We start from the raw sequence: 13,106 nt of genomic DNA, 5'->3' as shown, positions 1-13,106 counted from the left end.
CGCGCTCGCTAAGGCGCTATAACTGTTTTGAGGGGATTCCCTCAAGCTTGATCTGTTTTTCCTTGTAAAAAGCTTCATGGGTCGCTTGGCAGAGAAAGAGACCGAGATTTTCGGTCTGGTTCCTCCTTGGACCTATTCGTCCTTCCGCGGCGCCCGTTATGACATACATGACGGGCGCCGCGGAAGGACGAATAGGTCCAAGGAGGAACCAGACCGAAAATCTCGGTCTCTTTCTCTGCCAAGCGACCCATGAAGCTTTTTACAAGGAAAAACAGATCAAGCTTGAGGGAATCCCCTCAAAACAGTTATAGCGCCTTAGCGAGCGCGACACATAGCCAAATTACCACCCTCACTTAAATTAAGTTTATTTTTGCACCCTGCACATATTAAATGGTCCTGAGGAAAGCCAGCTTAAATTCAACAAGGCACTGGCTGAAACATGTAGACCGCACTAGACGCTGGAGGTCATAATCAGCACTCCACCACGTCTCTTTGCCTTTTTATCTGCTAGCAAAGGCCCAGTTCATTAAAGATAAACTACCCTCGGGTGCTGGGACCTCTTGCATAGCTTTTAATTTACACTGTCTCACCCTTTCTCACTGCACACTCAGCAACATACCAGCTCCGCAGTCTCCTGGCGTTGAAGCACACCCGGGGCACATTCGGTGCCACTTTGGTGGGCCCGATGATGAAGCATGCCACCGACTAGGTCGGTGGGTGAGGGCTTTATGAGGAAAACAATGCTTTTCCCCACTTTATGTTGCTTCTCGACGTACCTATAGAGTCTTCTATATTCTACTAACCTAGCTAGTCCTTTTTGATATTTGTACATATAACCCAGGGGATCTGGCCTAGCTTACCTAGTCCTCTCTCTCCCTTTGATCTAATCATATTTCAGAGTTATTACATCGGATTGGTAAAAGAAAATATAACAGGCTCACCGGAATCTGAACTACGTCGGTGTTCTGCAGAGGTCACGCACGCACCTCACATTTTCATTTGGCTCTGGCTGCGACGGTCTTGCGCACCTCGGCCCGATGACGTCAGGCGTAGCTGTAGTCAGTGAGTGAGTGACCCGCCTACCGGTGAGTTTGCTTTCACTTCAAGCGTGGGCGTGCAAAACAGTGATGCCTGGGGCGATCCGCCCCCCTCACCCCCTCCTAGCTACGCGGGTGGCTGGACCAACAACTTTCAACATCAATCAAGGTCTTTAAAAAAAATAAAAAAACAAGTAAAGGTGCTAGTAGCCATGGGAGGATACAAATGGCTACATGCCCGACTTAAGGAGGGACGAGGGACTAATAAGCCTCCTAATGAATCAGACACCAGCATTTACGAAGGACAAAGACACAAGCCAATCAAAAATAAGGGCGGGAGAGTGAGCGAAGCTTCTCTCCGAACCGTACAGAACTACCACAGATCTCCGCAGAGCAGCAACTGCACGCTGGCTCAGGCCAGACCTAATAAAGGACTCTACCCATTCCAGAGAAATACTTTTTCCTTCCCAGTCCCGCTGTCATAACAAAGGTTTATGATTTGTTAACAAGCAGACCCAGTTCAGCCTTGAAAATTAAACAAGAGCCAATCAAGCGCTGTAGGGCTAGCAGTGTCCTGGCCATCAAACCTGCAACATCTGCATTGAAGAGAGCAGGCAGCGATAAGCCACCTGCTGATGGAACATCTCTGCACTGCACGGTCGAAACTTCATTACAGTTATTGGTGTACAAGGAAAACAGAAAGAGGGCAAGGACACACACCTGTCGCACCCCTTTTTCAATTTTAAATATTTCCGAACATTCCCCCATTTACCAAACCTGACTACTGCCCCTGCCTCTCTATACGTCTCCCTAATAAAAGAATTATGGAGTTGTCCACACCCATCAACTCCTAAAGAACCCACAATTCTGAGTGGTCTACGCAGTCGAAGGCCGTGGACAAGTCCACAAAAGCCATATAAAACTGGCCCTTTTTTGCACAAACATATTTTGCTGCAAGTAAGGGTGAATTTTGTCTGTGGTCGAACAAACCCCTCCTCTTTCTAAACCCGTATTTTGTCTCAGCTAAAACATTATTAACAAATGCTCACTCCTCCGGTCTATTTAGGAGCAATCTCCCCATTAGTTTGTCAGTTCTATCCAGCAGGGCGATTGGGCGGTAATTTGCCAGATTGAAGGGATTCCCTTCTTATATATGGGGATAATCATGGATTGTTTCCAAGATACCAGGGGTCCCACTTTGGAAACAGTATTTAAAACTTGGGTCAAGAGTGGAGCCCATAAATTTTGATGTACAAAGAAAATATCCAGAGGAACCCCATCTGACCCTGCCGCCATTAGGGCAGGCGATTGAGAGAGTGCAAGCTCAATTTCCTCTAATGAGAATTCCATCCCCAGATGGGCAGTCATTAAGTCCTAAGGTTTTTTGTAGCGCTTTCCATCTCTAAATTAAAATTGCTCTGGAAGTGAGACACCCAGGTCGATTGATCTATATGAATATCAAGAGAGGGGCCGCCCTGATCCTGCAGAAGAAGGGCATTTACCACCCTCCAAAATGCCTTGATATCTTTACTCCTCGAAGCCTCACACAAATTTACCCATGCTTAATCCCGTAAATCCTTTTTTCTCACTGCCCTACCTGTGTTATAGTCAGCTCGTAGCTTCCTTATCAAATCTTTGTTTCTGGGACTTGTTTTAAGAGCAGTGTGAAGTTCTTTGGAGGCCTTTGAGCAATTTGTCTCAAACCCCCTTATTGTCGATGGAGTGTTTCTTGTAGCTGGATGTGAAAGATTACAATTTATAGATCTGAAAATTTTACTAATTGCTATTACTACTTGATGACTATCAGTGTTGTTGTCTAAGCAGGATTCAATGTCAGGTAACACCTCCTTTGCGACCTTTGGGAGGAAGGAAATAGGGTTAATTTTCTCCCATTTAAGAGTCGATAAATTTTTCCTACTCAGAATCGGTTTTGAGGCAAATATAGAGCTTGACTTAGCAGAAAGAGGCTAAACAAAACAAAAAAAGAAGGAAAGCATGATCACTGAACTCTGTCAACTCGACTATGGAGGACTTAATACATCTCTTAAAATTAGTCTGAATAATTATAAAATCAGATGTCGAGGTAACTCCAGTCATTTGAAAGCTGGGGAGGGGTTGACCAGTCATGGGTTGACACAGGTTTTTATAACTAGGTCCCAAGTTAATGAAAAACTGTTTGAAATGTTTCCGTAGTTATGATGCATAAAATGGACTAGGAACGAATCATTTGTGTCAATTACCCCACAAATACATTGGTCTGAATTGGGGCTACAGTACACATGAAAATCCCCAGCTCAAATAAAACAAATTGAACGTGTGTGGAATGTTAACAGAGATTCCAATATTCCAGCCAACTCAGCAGTCACCTGTGTAGGATTCTTAAAATTATTATTATAGAAATTAATCTGTAACAAATCAATTTTCCTAGAACCTTCAGCCAAGATAACATGAAAATGAGGCGAGTTATTGACAAAGGTTACCTTAACTATGTTGATCGTGTTTGCTATAATTCTGAGTAAGCCCCCCTTAGATCTACCTGTTGCTGATGGAATTGCTTTTGTAACAAAGGAGCTGTAGCCATTTACATAGACTGACTGCTCTGCCCAATTCCCCTGAAAGCAGATATCAGAATTCGTAAACTCTTTATGCCAATTTTGATTATCCTTTTTGTTTTCATAACCCGCTATAGTCCTAGAGAGAACTTTATATCACTTAGCGACTCCTGCGACCAAATCTCTGTCCGTACTGGTGAGAAGGATGATGTAGGGTCAATTGGTAAGAATGTAATACTGCTTAGTGAACCTAAAATGACCAAACCTCTCCATGGGTACCAAACCAGAAACCGTTTTATAATCGTTATAAAAAACAGACTGAGGAGGCAAATGATTCAGTAGAGAGATCGGTCAATCAAATGCCTTCATATCTTCTAACAATGAGTACCTATTTGATAGAGCAAGGGCATCAAAAGCCACCTGGGCAGGCTTATGACCAGTTCTCACTAAGGAAAGGCCCTGAGTGAGTACGCTGGAACTACGTACTGGTGCAGACCTATAAAAAAAAGCCCAACGAGACTGCATAAATCTGAGAATGGAGTGAAGGGGCAACCAGTAAACTCACTAATAGGTCTCTCTCTACCCATTCATTTTCAGAGCTTAAAATAACCAGTCATTATTGGTTGTTTTTATATCAGTCCCAATTCACTGCGTTCTTCTGGCCATTATCAAATGATTTTGGATGAGATTACCTTGATTAATGTTTTGAGTCATCCAGTGTCGAGCCTTGGCCATCAGCTGAAGTGAAGATTTTCTAAGATTGGGACGTAGTAAAGCCACGTTGACTAAAATTTGAACATAGTGACAAGCTGCAGGAGGGAAGTCCATGTATTGCTGATTTGGTCTGCTATGGGCCCGAGTAGACTGGGGATTTACCTTAATCCGTGGTCTTGATAAGTCGTGTGATTGCCCCTTACCCATACAATCTTGCATGGTCACCTGCGGTGGGCAACACCTAGGGACCAAATCTACATGGTCTGGACCAATAGGATCCCTGTTTTCAATACAAGGATGACCAATAGAAGTAGAGGTCGATTTAACTAACTCACGACCAAGGATCATGTTTTCACAATTAAAACACAAATTATGACTTCCACAATTATAGTTTTTAAGAGTTTTACAGACATCAGAGAGAATGACCTTTTGTGCGATCTATAGAATCTAAATGGGCATAGATCGGTTTCAAAAGTTGTTTAAAGTTATCAAGAAGATCACACCAATATGAGAGAAATGTAGTCTCTGAATGTTGCTGGCCATTCATACATGTGGAATCGCTGGCATAGCGGCCTTTCTGATCTTCTTGACAGGACACTTGGAGGGCCGTATCTCATAACCTCTTTTTCATTTACCATTTACGAAAATAGCGTCAGTTGGTTTCCAGCTAAATGTAGAGGCTGGCTGTGAATGTTCGGGGGTTGGTGCAGACACTACCGGCAATTCTGGAAGAGAAACCCATATAGTTTCATTACACCCCCTTAGTTGGAGAAACAACTAGATTAGATGACTTTCCTGCCCCTAAACGCAACCAAAGACTTTTTTCTGTAAGTGCGATTTATTTTTCTAATGCCGATGTTGCCTTGGCCAGAAAGGTATCTAAAGAGGTAACAGTTACCTCCTCTGTTACCCATGGTGGGCATGTAACGGGGAAGTGAAGAAGTTAGAGGGGGGCCCCAGCCTCCTCCGGGCCCCAACAGGCGTGGTTGAGCCCGCCCTTAGCCCGGGCGAGTCCCATGCAGAGGTACCACGCAACTGCCTTGAAGCATCTCCGGGTGCCAGAAGAGTGATGCTTTGTGCAGTGGAGCCTGGGGGCTGTAGTCCATGCCCTGGCTCTGATCCGATGCGTCCCCCACAGCGGGACCTCGCTGCTGCCTTTAACCACCTCCGGGTACAGGAAGAGTGATGTGGCGTGTGCTGGAGCCTCGGGGCTGTAGTCAGTCCCCCGGCTCTGCTCCGATGCGTCCCCCACAGTGGGACCTCTATGCTGCCTTTAAGCGCCTCCGGGTGCAAGAAGAGTAATGAAGAGTGTGGTGGAGCCTGGGGACTGTAGTCAGTGCCCTGGACCTTCTCCGATGCGTCCCCAGGGAATCTCTAACAGAGTGCTCTACCTTGCACTCCCTTCAATTGTCCAACTTGAGCATAATTGGAGACTTGAATCTTCATCTTGATCTAATCAACAATAAAGAAATCCAGGCCTTTACTAATGACCTGGCCACTTTCCAATTAGCTAGTAGTGTGCCCTTTAATGTACTCTAATATAGAATGGGCGGAGACTTCCACCAAAGCATGGCTCAATTCTGCCTTGGATCATTTTATTTCTGCCAAGCTCTATAAAAGTAGGAAGCAGCCCCCCAGCTGCTTTGTTCAATGAAGCATTGCTCATAAAAGAAGCAATTCAAAGAACTAGATTGTGCTTGGCACAAATCCTATGATGCTGCAGTATGAATGCAATACCTGAGAGCGATTAAATGCTACAAGAAACTGATTAAAACTGCCTGTGTCGAATTGTTTGCAGACAAATCAAAAACAGCAGCAAGCTTTCAAAGGAAATCTTCTCTATTGCGAACAACCTGATTAAACCCACCTCCACTCCTGGATTAGCGGAAGCGTCTAACAGCCACTGCACCAAGCTTGGTTAGTGATCTTTATCTTTACTTTAACAGGGGTGAGAAAACAGTCAAACCTGTCTCTCTTGACACAGGAACCTACCACACACAATGGGCTACCTTGGACCAATTGGCTCTACTTGACACAGATTCTATTTCCACCTTAATGCGTCAAGTGAAATCTGGATCTGCGGCGACCCATTTAAACCTGATTATATTTTAAAATTTCAAGAACGCGTCACACCCACATTTCTAGCATTAGCCAAACTCTTGCTGAGCAGTGAAGAAGTATCAATATCATAGAAACACGCCAAGGTTATCCGTCTTCTAAAAAAGACTTTGCTAAATGCTGCTTAGCCAGATAACTATCAACCCATTTCTCTTCTGTCGTTTCTGCCCAAGGATGGTGAGAAACATGTGAACAATCTCCTAACCAAAATATTTGAACAATATAAAATATTAGATTATTCCCAAAATAGATTTAGATCATACAGCACAGAAATTGCTCTTTTAACAGTTACTGTATTCCTTTGCAGTACTGCAGATGCTGGCAAATCCCAGGCTCTGATACTCCTAGATTTAAGTTCGGCCTTCGACACTGTCTCACATGCAATAATATTAACTTCTCTCACTGACCTGAGGGTACAGGGCAAAGGTCTAGCCTGGTTTACCTTCTTTTTAAAGGAGTGGTCTTTTAAAGTTATACCCCCCCCCCCTTTCGCCTCATCACAAAGAGGACTGACTCCTGGCGTCCCTCTGGGTTCGGAGCTCAGTCCTACCCTTTTTAATATTCACAGCAGACTTCTGGCGGAGGTAGTGCAACATTTTGGAATATCTCACTAGTGTCGCATGCTGATGACACTCAGCTAATTATTTCCCTTTCGGCAGAATTGACTGGCTTTTGTGTCAAATCTAAAAACTGTATATCAGCGTTGGCCAAATGGATGCACGACAACTGTTTAAAGACTTAACTAAAAAAAAAAAACAGAGATCCAAGGAGTACCCAGCCTAGCTGCCTGGATTTGATTTTACATGCTCTCCAGAAGACTACGCTCCACCAATCTAAACCTGGCCCACATCCCACGTCACAGCAGAGCCAGGTGTTGTGCTTTCTAAGGCTCTGCTCCCCTCCCCTCTTGTAAAGGGTCAAAGTGGTAACACCCTTGCAGCAAGTGCCTTTATCAGCCGCAGGATTAAGATACAGTGCACACCAATTCCCAGCCCAGTTAAAGCCTGAAACAGACCCGAAATGGAGCATGTACCTACATGTTCGCCTCCTCTGTTTATACCTCATAAGTAGCTACCTGTGCACTTCCTCTTTTTTATATCCAGGGCGAGCTTCACTAAAGACGCTTTTGATTCTTCTACTGCCAACTATGGCGTTTGTCTATCAGATCATTACCTGACGTGTGCTGTGTGCATCGAGTCACTCCTCTGCTTTAGCTGTCAATGAACCCTGCTGAGCGAGTACACCGACATAAGGGAGTATGGAAGGTGATGAACAGGGAGTAAGGTAAAGGTGATTTTAAGAAATTCCCAATGGTGTAAATGCTGCATTCACCGGAAAGCAATGGACATCTTGTCTTACTCTGCCAATGCTCCATCCCCTGACCGAGAAGCATGCTGGCACCAAACGGAAGACATTGAGTCAGATACCCTGGTAAGGTAGAAAAAGACAAAAGCAGACCTGTATTTGCAGCAGAGATATCGCAGGTATATTACTGGTTGTGATGGAATCTCTATAATAAATGCTGCAATCTTCCAACAAATGCTTGAACCATCCCTAGGAATGTGGCAAAGATAACTTAACAAACAGAAAAGTAAAGACAGGAGTTGGAACTTCAGCTGCTCCAGAGTGAACTGGAAAGTACTGTCAAGAAGAGTGTGAATGGAGCTGCATTTGTTATATACTTCCTGGAGCGTTACCATTATTATATACTTCCTGAAGCGTTACCTTTATTATATACTTCCTGGAGCGTTACCTTTATTATATACTTCCTGGAGCGTTACCATTATTATATACTTCCTGAAGCGTTACCTTTATTATATACTTCCTGGAGCGTTACCTTTATTATATACTTCCTGGAGCGTTACCATTATTATACACTTCATTAAGAGTTTTCTTTGTCATGTGGTCTTGAAAGGGTTGCTGCTGTTCTACAATTCCAGAAACTGAAGTGACAGCAACACATCCTTATCCATCTCTTCTTACACAATCCTTTCTTGTTTAAATGAAATGTTAGCCATGTGCGTCTTCGTAAAGCTGTACCTCTAGCGAGTGGGCGCTCCATGTGTACTCTTTCTGTACTAAGTTACTGTGTGAACACCGGAAAATCACCTCCTTTTCTGAATTAAGTAAAATGTGACATGTTCTATAGAACATTTAGTTAAATATCTGTGTATGGGGAAATATCTCTTGGTAACTTTCATAAATGGTAATGACCAGATGTCTTTTACAACTAGTTAAATATTGTGTATTCACATTGTCTTACATTTCCATTTAGTGATTTTAAATCTCTTTACATCCAATAGGAAACCAGCCTTGAATGCACAGATGATCTTGAATAATGGCAGTAATCGTGCAAATCTGAAAAAAGTGGTTGGAAAAAATGAGGTCCAATATTTAGGAAAAGATCTGCAGACTGAGGAACCTGAACATAAACTGGTAGATCCTGGAAGAGGCAGTCAAGAGTAATTCAGTGGATGTAAGAGTCTGAGCTGTGCACCTCCACGCAACAGGATAAAGAATGACCTCTAGAAAATTAATGCAACAACACTGACAAACCACATACAGTATAAACAGGCCTCCACCACCAGCTTTGATCATGCGTTCGGTATGAGGTAGATACAGCATTGCTCTGCTTCCTGTAATAATGGCAGACCACCATTCAGCACGCTAGGTGTATTGTAAACTCTTTCTGGCCAAACCACAAGAACAAGAGAAAAGCACAAGGGAGTGGAGCCAGACAACTGAAGGGTAAATGAAAGAGAGAGTCTCTGATCTACAACAGACTGTCCCAATTTGCTTCGACCAGAAGGAAGACTGATTTTCACTCATAAGCTTGCAAAACCATTCCGCGACCTAAAGACATAGCCACCGACAAAGAAGCTTTACTTGCCACAATTATATTTATATTTGGTGAGTCTTGTATTTCATTGTGAAATCTAAAATCAACCATCCAAAATACCACAGACATACAGGGAATATGAGAATAACACAAGTGCTTTATCAACCATGTTAGCTCCTCAGGAAACGCAGTCATGGGATGCAGACAAATATAAACCTGACCCAAGACACTAGCCAAGAAAGAAAAATCATACACAAGCAGCAAGAGCTTTCGTTTGTCATCAGTACTAAAGAGCCATCACCAAACACACACAGGAAAAGGAACGTGTAATTGCAATGAATGTGTGAAGAACTTAGCACTCCTAAAAGATCATCAGCAAACACACATGGGGGAAAAACCATACCATTGCACTGAATGTGTGAAGAGCTTCAGTCAGTTATCACAACTCCAAGTTCATCAGCGAACACACACAGGGGAAAAACCATACCATTGCAATGAATGTGTGAAGGCATTCAGTCAGTTATCACATCTTCAAAGACATCAGCAAACACACACAGGTGAAAAACCATACCATTGCACTGAATGTGTGAAGAGCTTCTGTCGGTTATCACACCTACAAAGACATCAGCAAACACATACTGGGGAAAAACCGTACCATTGCACTGAATGTGGAAAGAGCTTCAGTCGGTTATCAATTCTTCAAAGTCATCAGCGAACACACACAGGAGAAAAACCATACCATTGCACTGAATGTGTGAAGAGCTTCTGTCGGTTATCAACCCTACAAAGACATCAGCGAACACATACTGGGGAAAAACCATACCATTGCAGTGAATGTGGAAGTAGTTTTAGTGATTCATCAAGTCTCAGGATTCATCAGCGAACACACACAGGGGAAAAACCATACCATTGCACTGAATGTGGAAGTAGCTTCAGTGATTCATCAAATCTCAGGATTCATCAGCGAACACATACTGGGGAAAAACCATACCATTGCAGTGAATGTGGAAGTAGTTTTAGTGATTCATCAAATCTCAGGATTCATCAGCGAACACATACTGGGGAAAAACCACACCATTGCAGTGAATGTGGAAGTAGTTTTAGTAATTCATCAAATCTCAGGATTCATCAGCGAACACACACAGGGGAAAAGCCATTCCAGTGCGGTGAATGTGTGAAGAGCTTCAGTCTGTTATCACAACTCCAAACACATCAGCAAACACACACTGGGGAAAAACCATACCATTGCAATAAATGTGTGAAGAGATTCAGTATGTTATCAAATCTTCGAAGACATCAACAAACACACACAGGAGAAAAAGCATAGCATTGCAGTGAATGTGTGAAGATCTTCAGTCGGTTATTGGCCTACAAAAACATAAATGAACACACACTGGGGGGAAAAACATACTATTGCAATGATTGTGGAAGTAGTTTTAGTGATTCCTCAAATCTCAGGAGTCATCAGCGAACACACACAGGGGAAAAGCCATTCCAGTGCTGTGAATGTATAAAGAGCATTGGTCTGTTATCAATTCTGCAGAGAGATCAGCGAACACACACAGGGGAAAAACATCTGATTGCAATGAATGTGGAAATAGTTTTAGTCATTCCTCAAAGTTAAGGAATAATCAGCGATCACACACAGTGGAAAAAGCTTGCAAGTGCAGGGAGTGTGTTAAGTGCTTAATCAATTATCAGAAATACAAAGACATCAATGAACACACACATGTGATAAACCCCTACCACTGCAGTGAATGAGGAAGTAGTTTTAGTGCCCCTTCAACATTAAGAAATCTCCAGTGAACCCACTTAGGGGAAATGCCATTCAAGTGCACTAACAAACACTAACAGGGGAGAAACCATAACATTGTGGTGGATTTGGAAGTGTTTGACAGAAGGATTTTCAGCTAACTACAGGGATTAGTGATAAAACTTATAAACACAACACAATTGAATAAGTTTACCAAGCACAGACTGGAGAATATTTCTAGCTGATTTTGGTGTTTGTTCATTTTGTGCAATAACTGGTTCAATGACAGCAGCTAGAGAACAACGTCCAAAGACACAAGAAGTAAAAGTAGGACATTGTGACCTGTAACTCTGAGAGTTAATGCTTACAGCCTACAACATGTACCTCTGAAGCACTGACTTGGGAGACATTATGCTTATTTCACTCATCACATGCGTCTGTTATTGCACCCACCATAGTAGCCCTTCCCCAGAGGTGTCCAATATCAAGCTGGACCCTGGTGAAATTTGCTGGCTCACCACTGACTGTAAATGATTAACGCACAGATTAATTTTATATGAATATATTTTAGACCTTTCTTATTTACAGAGAATCAACCAACCAACTCCTAACTGGTGAAAGGACAAAATCTGTGCATGGTGACGAAAGTATTGATCGCAGAGAGAGCTGAAGATAAGTTTAGTTCTGAATACGTTTCTTAAAACTTGACGATTAGGTAAAGATTGAATCTTGAGCGGTAAAGAATTCAGCTCTAAGAGTCCAGAACTATCGACTTTCTGCTTTACATTTCTGGAACTTTGTCTCTGGAAAACAAATCTGGATTTAGAAGCAAAGGAACACAAAAGATTCAGATTTTTGACACAAATTATATTCAGGATTGTTTTTACAAGTAAAAAGAAACTCTTGTTTTATAAACTGTCAACGAATGAATGGACATAAAAAGTATGTGCTGCCTCGTAAGCAAGCAGTGAAACTTTGCGATGCAGTTGGGATGTCCTCCGACCACAAATAAGATAAATCGTAGCATTCTGAATCATCTGTAAGGTGCTTTTGTGTTGCTGTCAAATAAACAGTGTTCTTATAGCCCAGCCTTGCCTAGAGAAAGGTGTTCACCGATGTAATATGCACATCAGAAGAAAGGATACATCTTCAGTAGCCAAAGATAGTAGAAACAAATGCTTTAGACCGAGTTCATTTTAACAAATTGTTGAGTCTAGGATGTTCTTTCTGCTGCCGACCATCATCATCATCACCACACCACCACACAGCCAGTCAGGAATGAGACTGCTCTTCAGCACACCCATCCTTATACGCAACACACTACAGGGGTTTGCCCCCGGGCCAAACTCACTTTGCTTTCACGTTATCAGCAACAAGTTCTAAACTGAGCAAGTTGTTTATACGGCCATTAGTGGGATAAGAAATTTGAAACCCAATACTTTAGAAATCTGTATTAATGATACATAACCAAACATCCAAACACCACATATGTATGGACATCAAGAGCCTTTAAAAACCACACTACAGACGTGTGTACCAGGATCAAACTCAATTTCCTTTAACATTAACATGAACAAAATTATGGTACAGCAAGAACAATCATGATGCTATGAAATGTACACAATGATGACTAGATTTTACATATTAATACGAAATGCATTTTTTTAGATATGTAATAAAACAACACATTTATTTGAATTTATGCTATTCGACTGCTGATTGTATAGGAGATCTTAAATTTGATTTATTCCATAAACTACAAAGATAATTTGTGATGTCAGCAAGGAACCTAAATGTGATTTATTCCCTAAACTCCAAAGATCATTTGTGATGTCAGCAAGAAGCCTAGTTTATTTGGCAATAGAGTGGTCAAATCTTAATAGCATGACTGCTTTCAGCAGGGAGTCTGGTACAGGTGCAATCATAGGGGACTATTCTCGCCAGTGTGCCTTCTCTCAGGGTGAAAGGAATTTTTTTGCTTGAGATGGTACTGCCTCTCTTTTGTGTTAATGAAGAGAGAAGTGCTACCTGTAATACTGAGATCTGGGCTTCACTCTTGTTTTGGGAACATAATTCAGTCGTTTCAACTCAAT

General features: G+C 42.3%; 1 protein-coding gene across 1 annotated transcript in view; it reads left to right on the top strand.

Annotated features, from left to right (window-relative positions):
• Positions 1-12,711, top strand: part of LOC144766906 (uncharacterized) — a 48,079-nt gene extending 35,368 nt beyond the window's left edge. Inside the window, exons 2-3 of the mRNA XM_078650630.1 lie at positions 8,656-9,083; positions 9,133-12,711. Of these exons, the coding sequence (XP_078506756.1) occupies positions 9,646-10,587 (942 nt within the window). The 5' untranslated portion in view covers positions 8,656-9,083; positions 9,133-9,645 and the 3' untranslated portion in view covers positions 10,588-12,711. The remainder of the gene's footprint in view (positions 1-8,655; positions 9,084-9,132) is intronic.
• Positions 12,712-13,106: the final 395 nt, after the last annotated feature.

The sequence above is a fragment of the Lissotriton helveticus genome, chromosome 1_1 (assembly GCF_964261635.1).
Source record: "Lissotriton helveticus chromosome 1_1, aLisHel1.1, whole genome shotgun sequence".
Taxonomy (NCBI): domain Eukaryota; kingdom Metazoa; phylum Chordata; class Amphibia; order Caudata; family Salamandridae; genus Lissotriton; species Lissotriton helveticus.
This window is presented reverse-complemented; position numbering and strand designations above follow the sequence as displayed.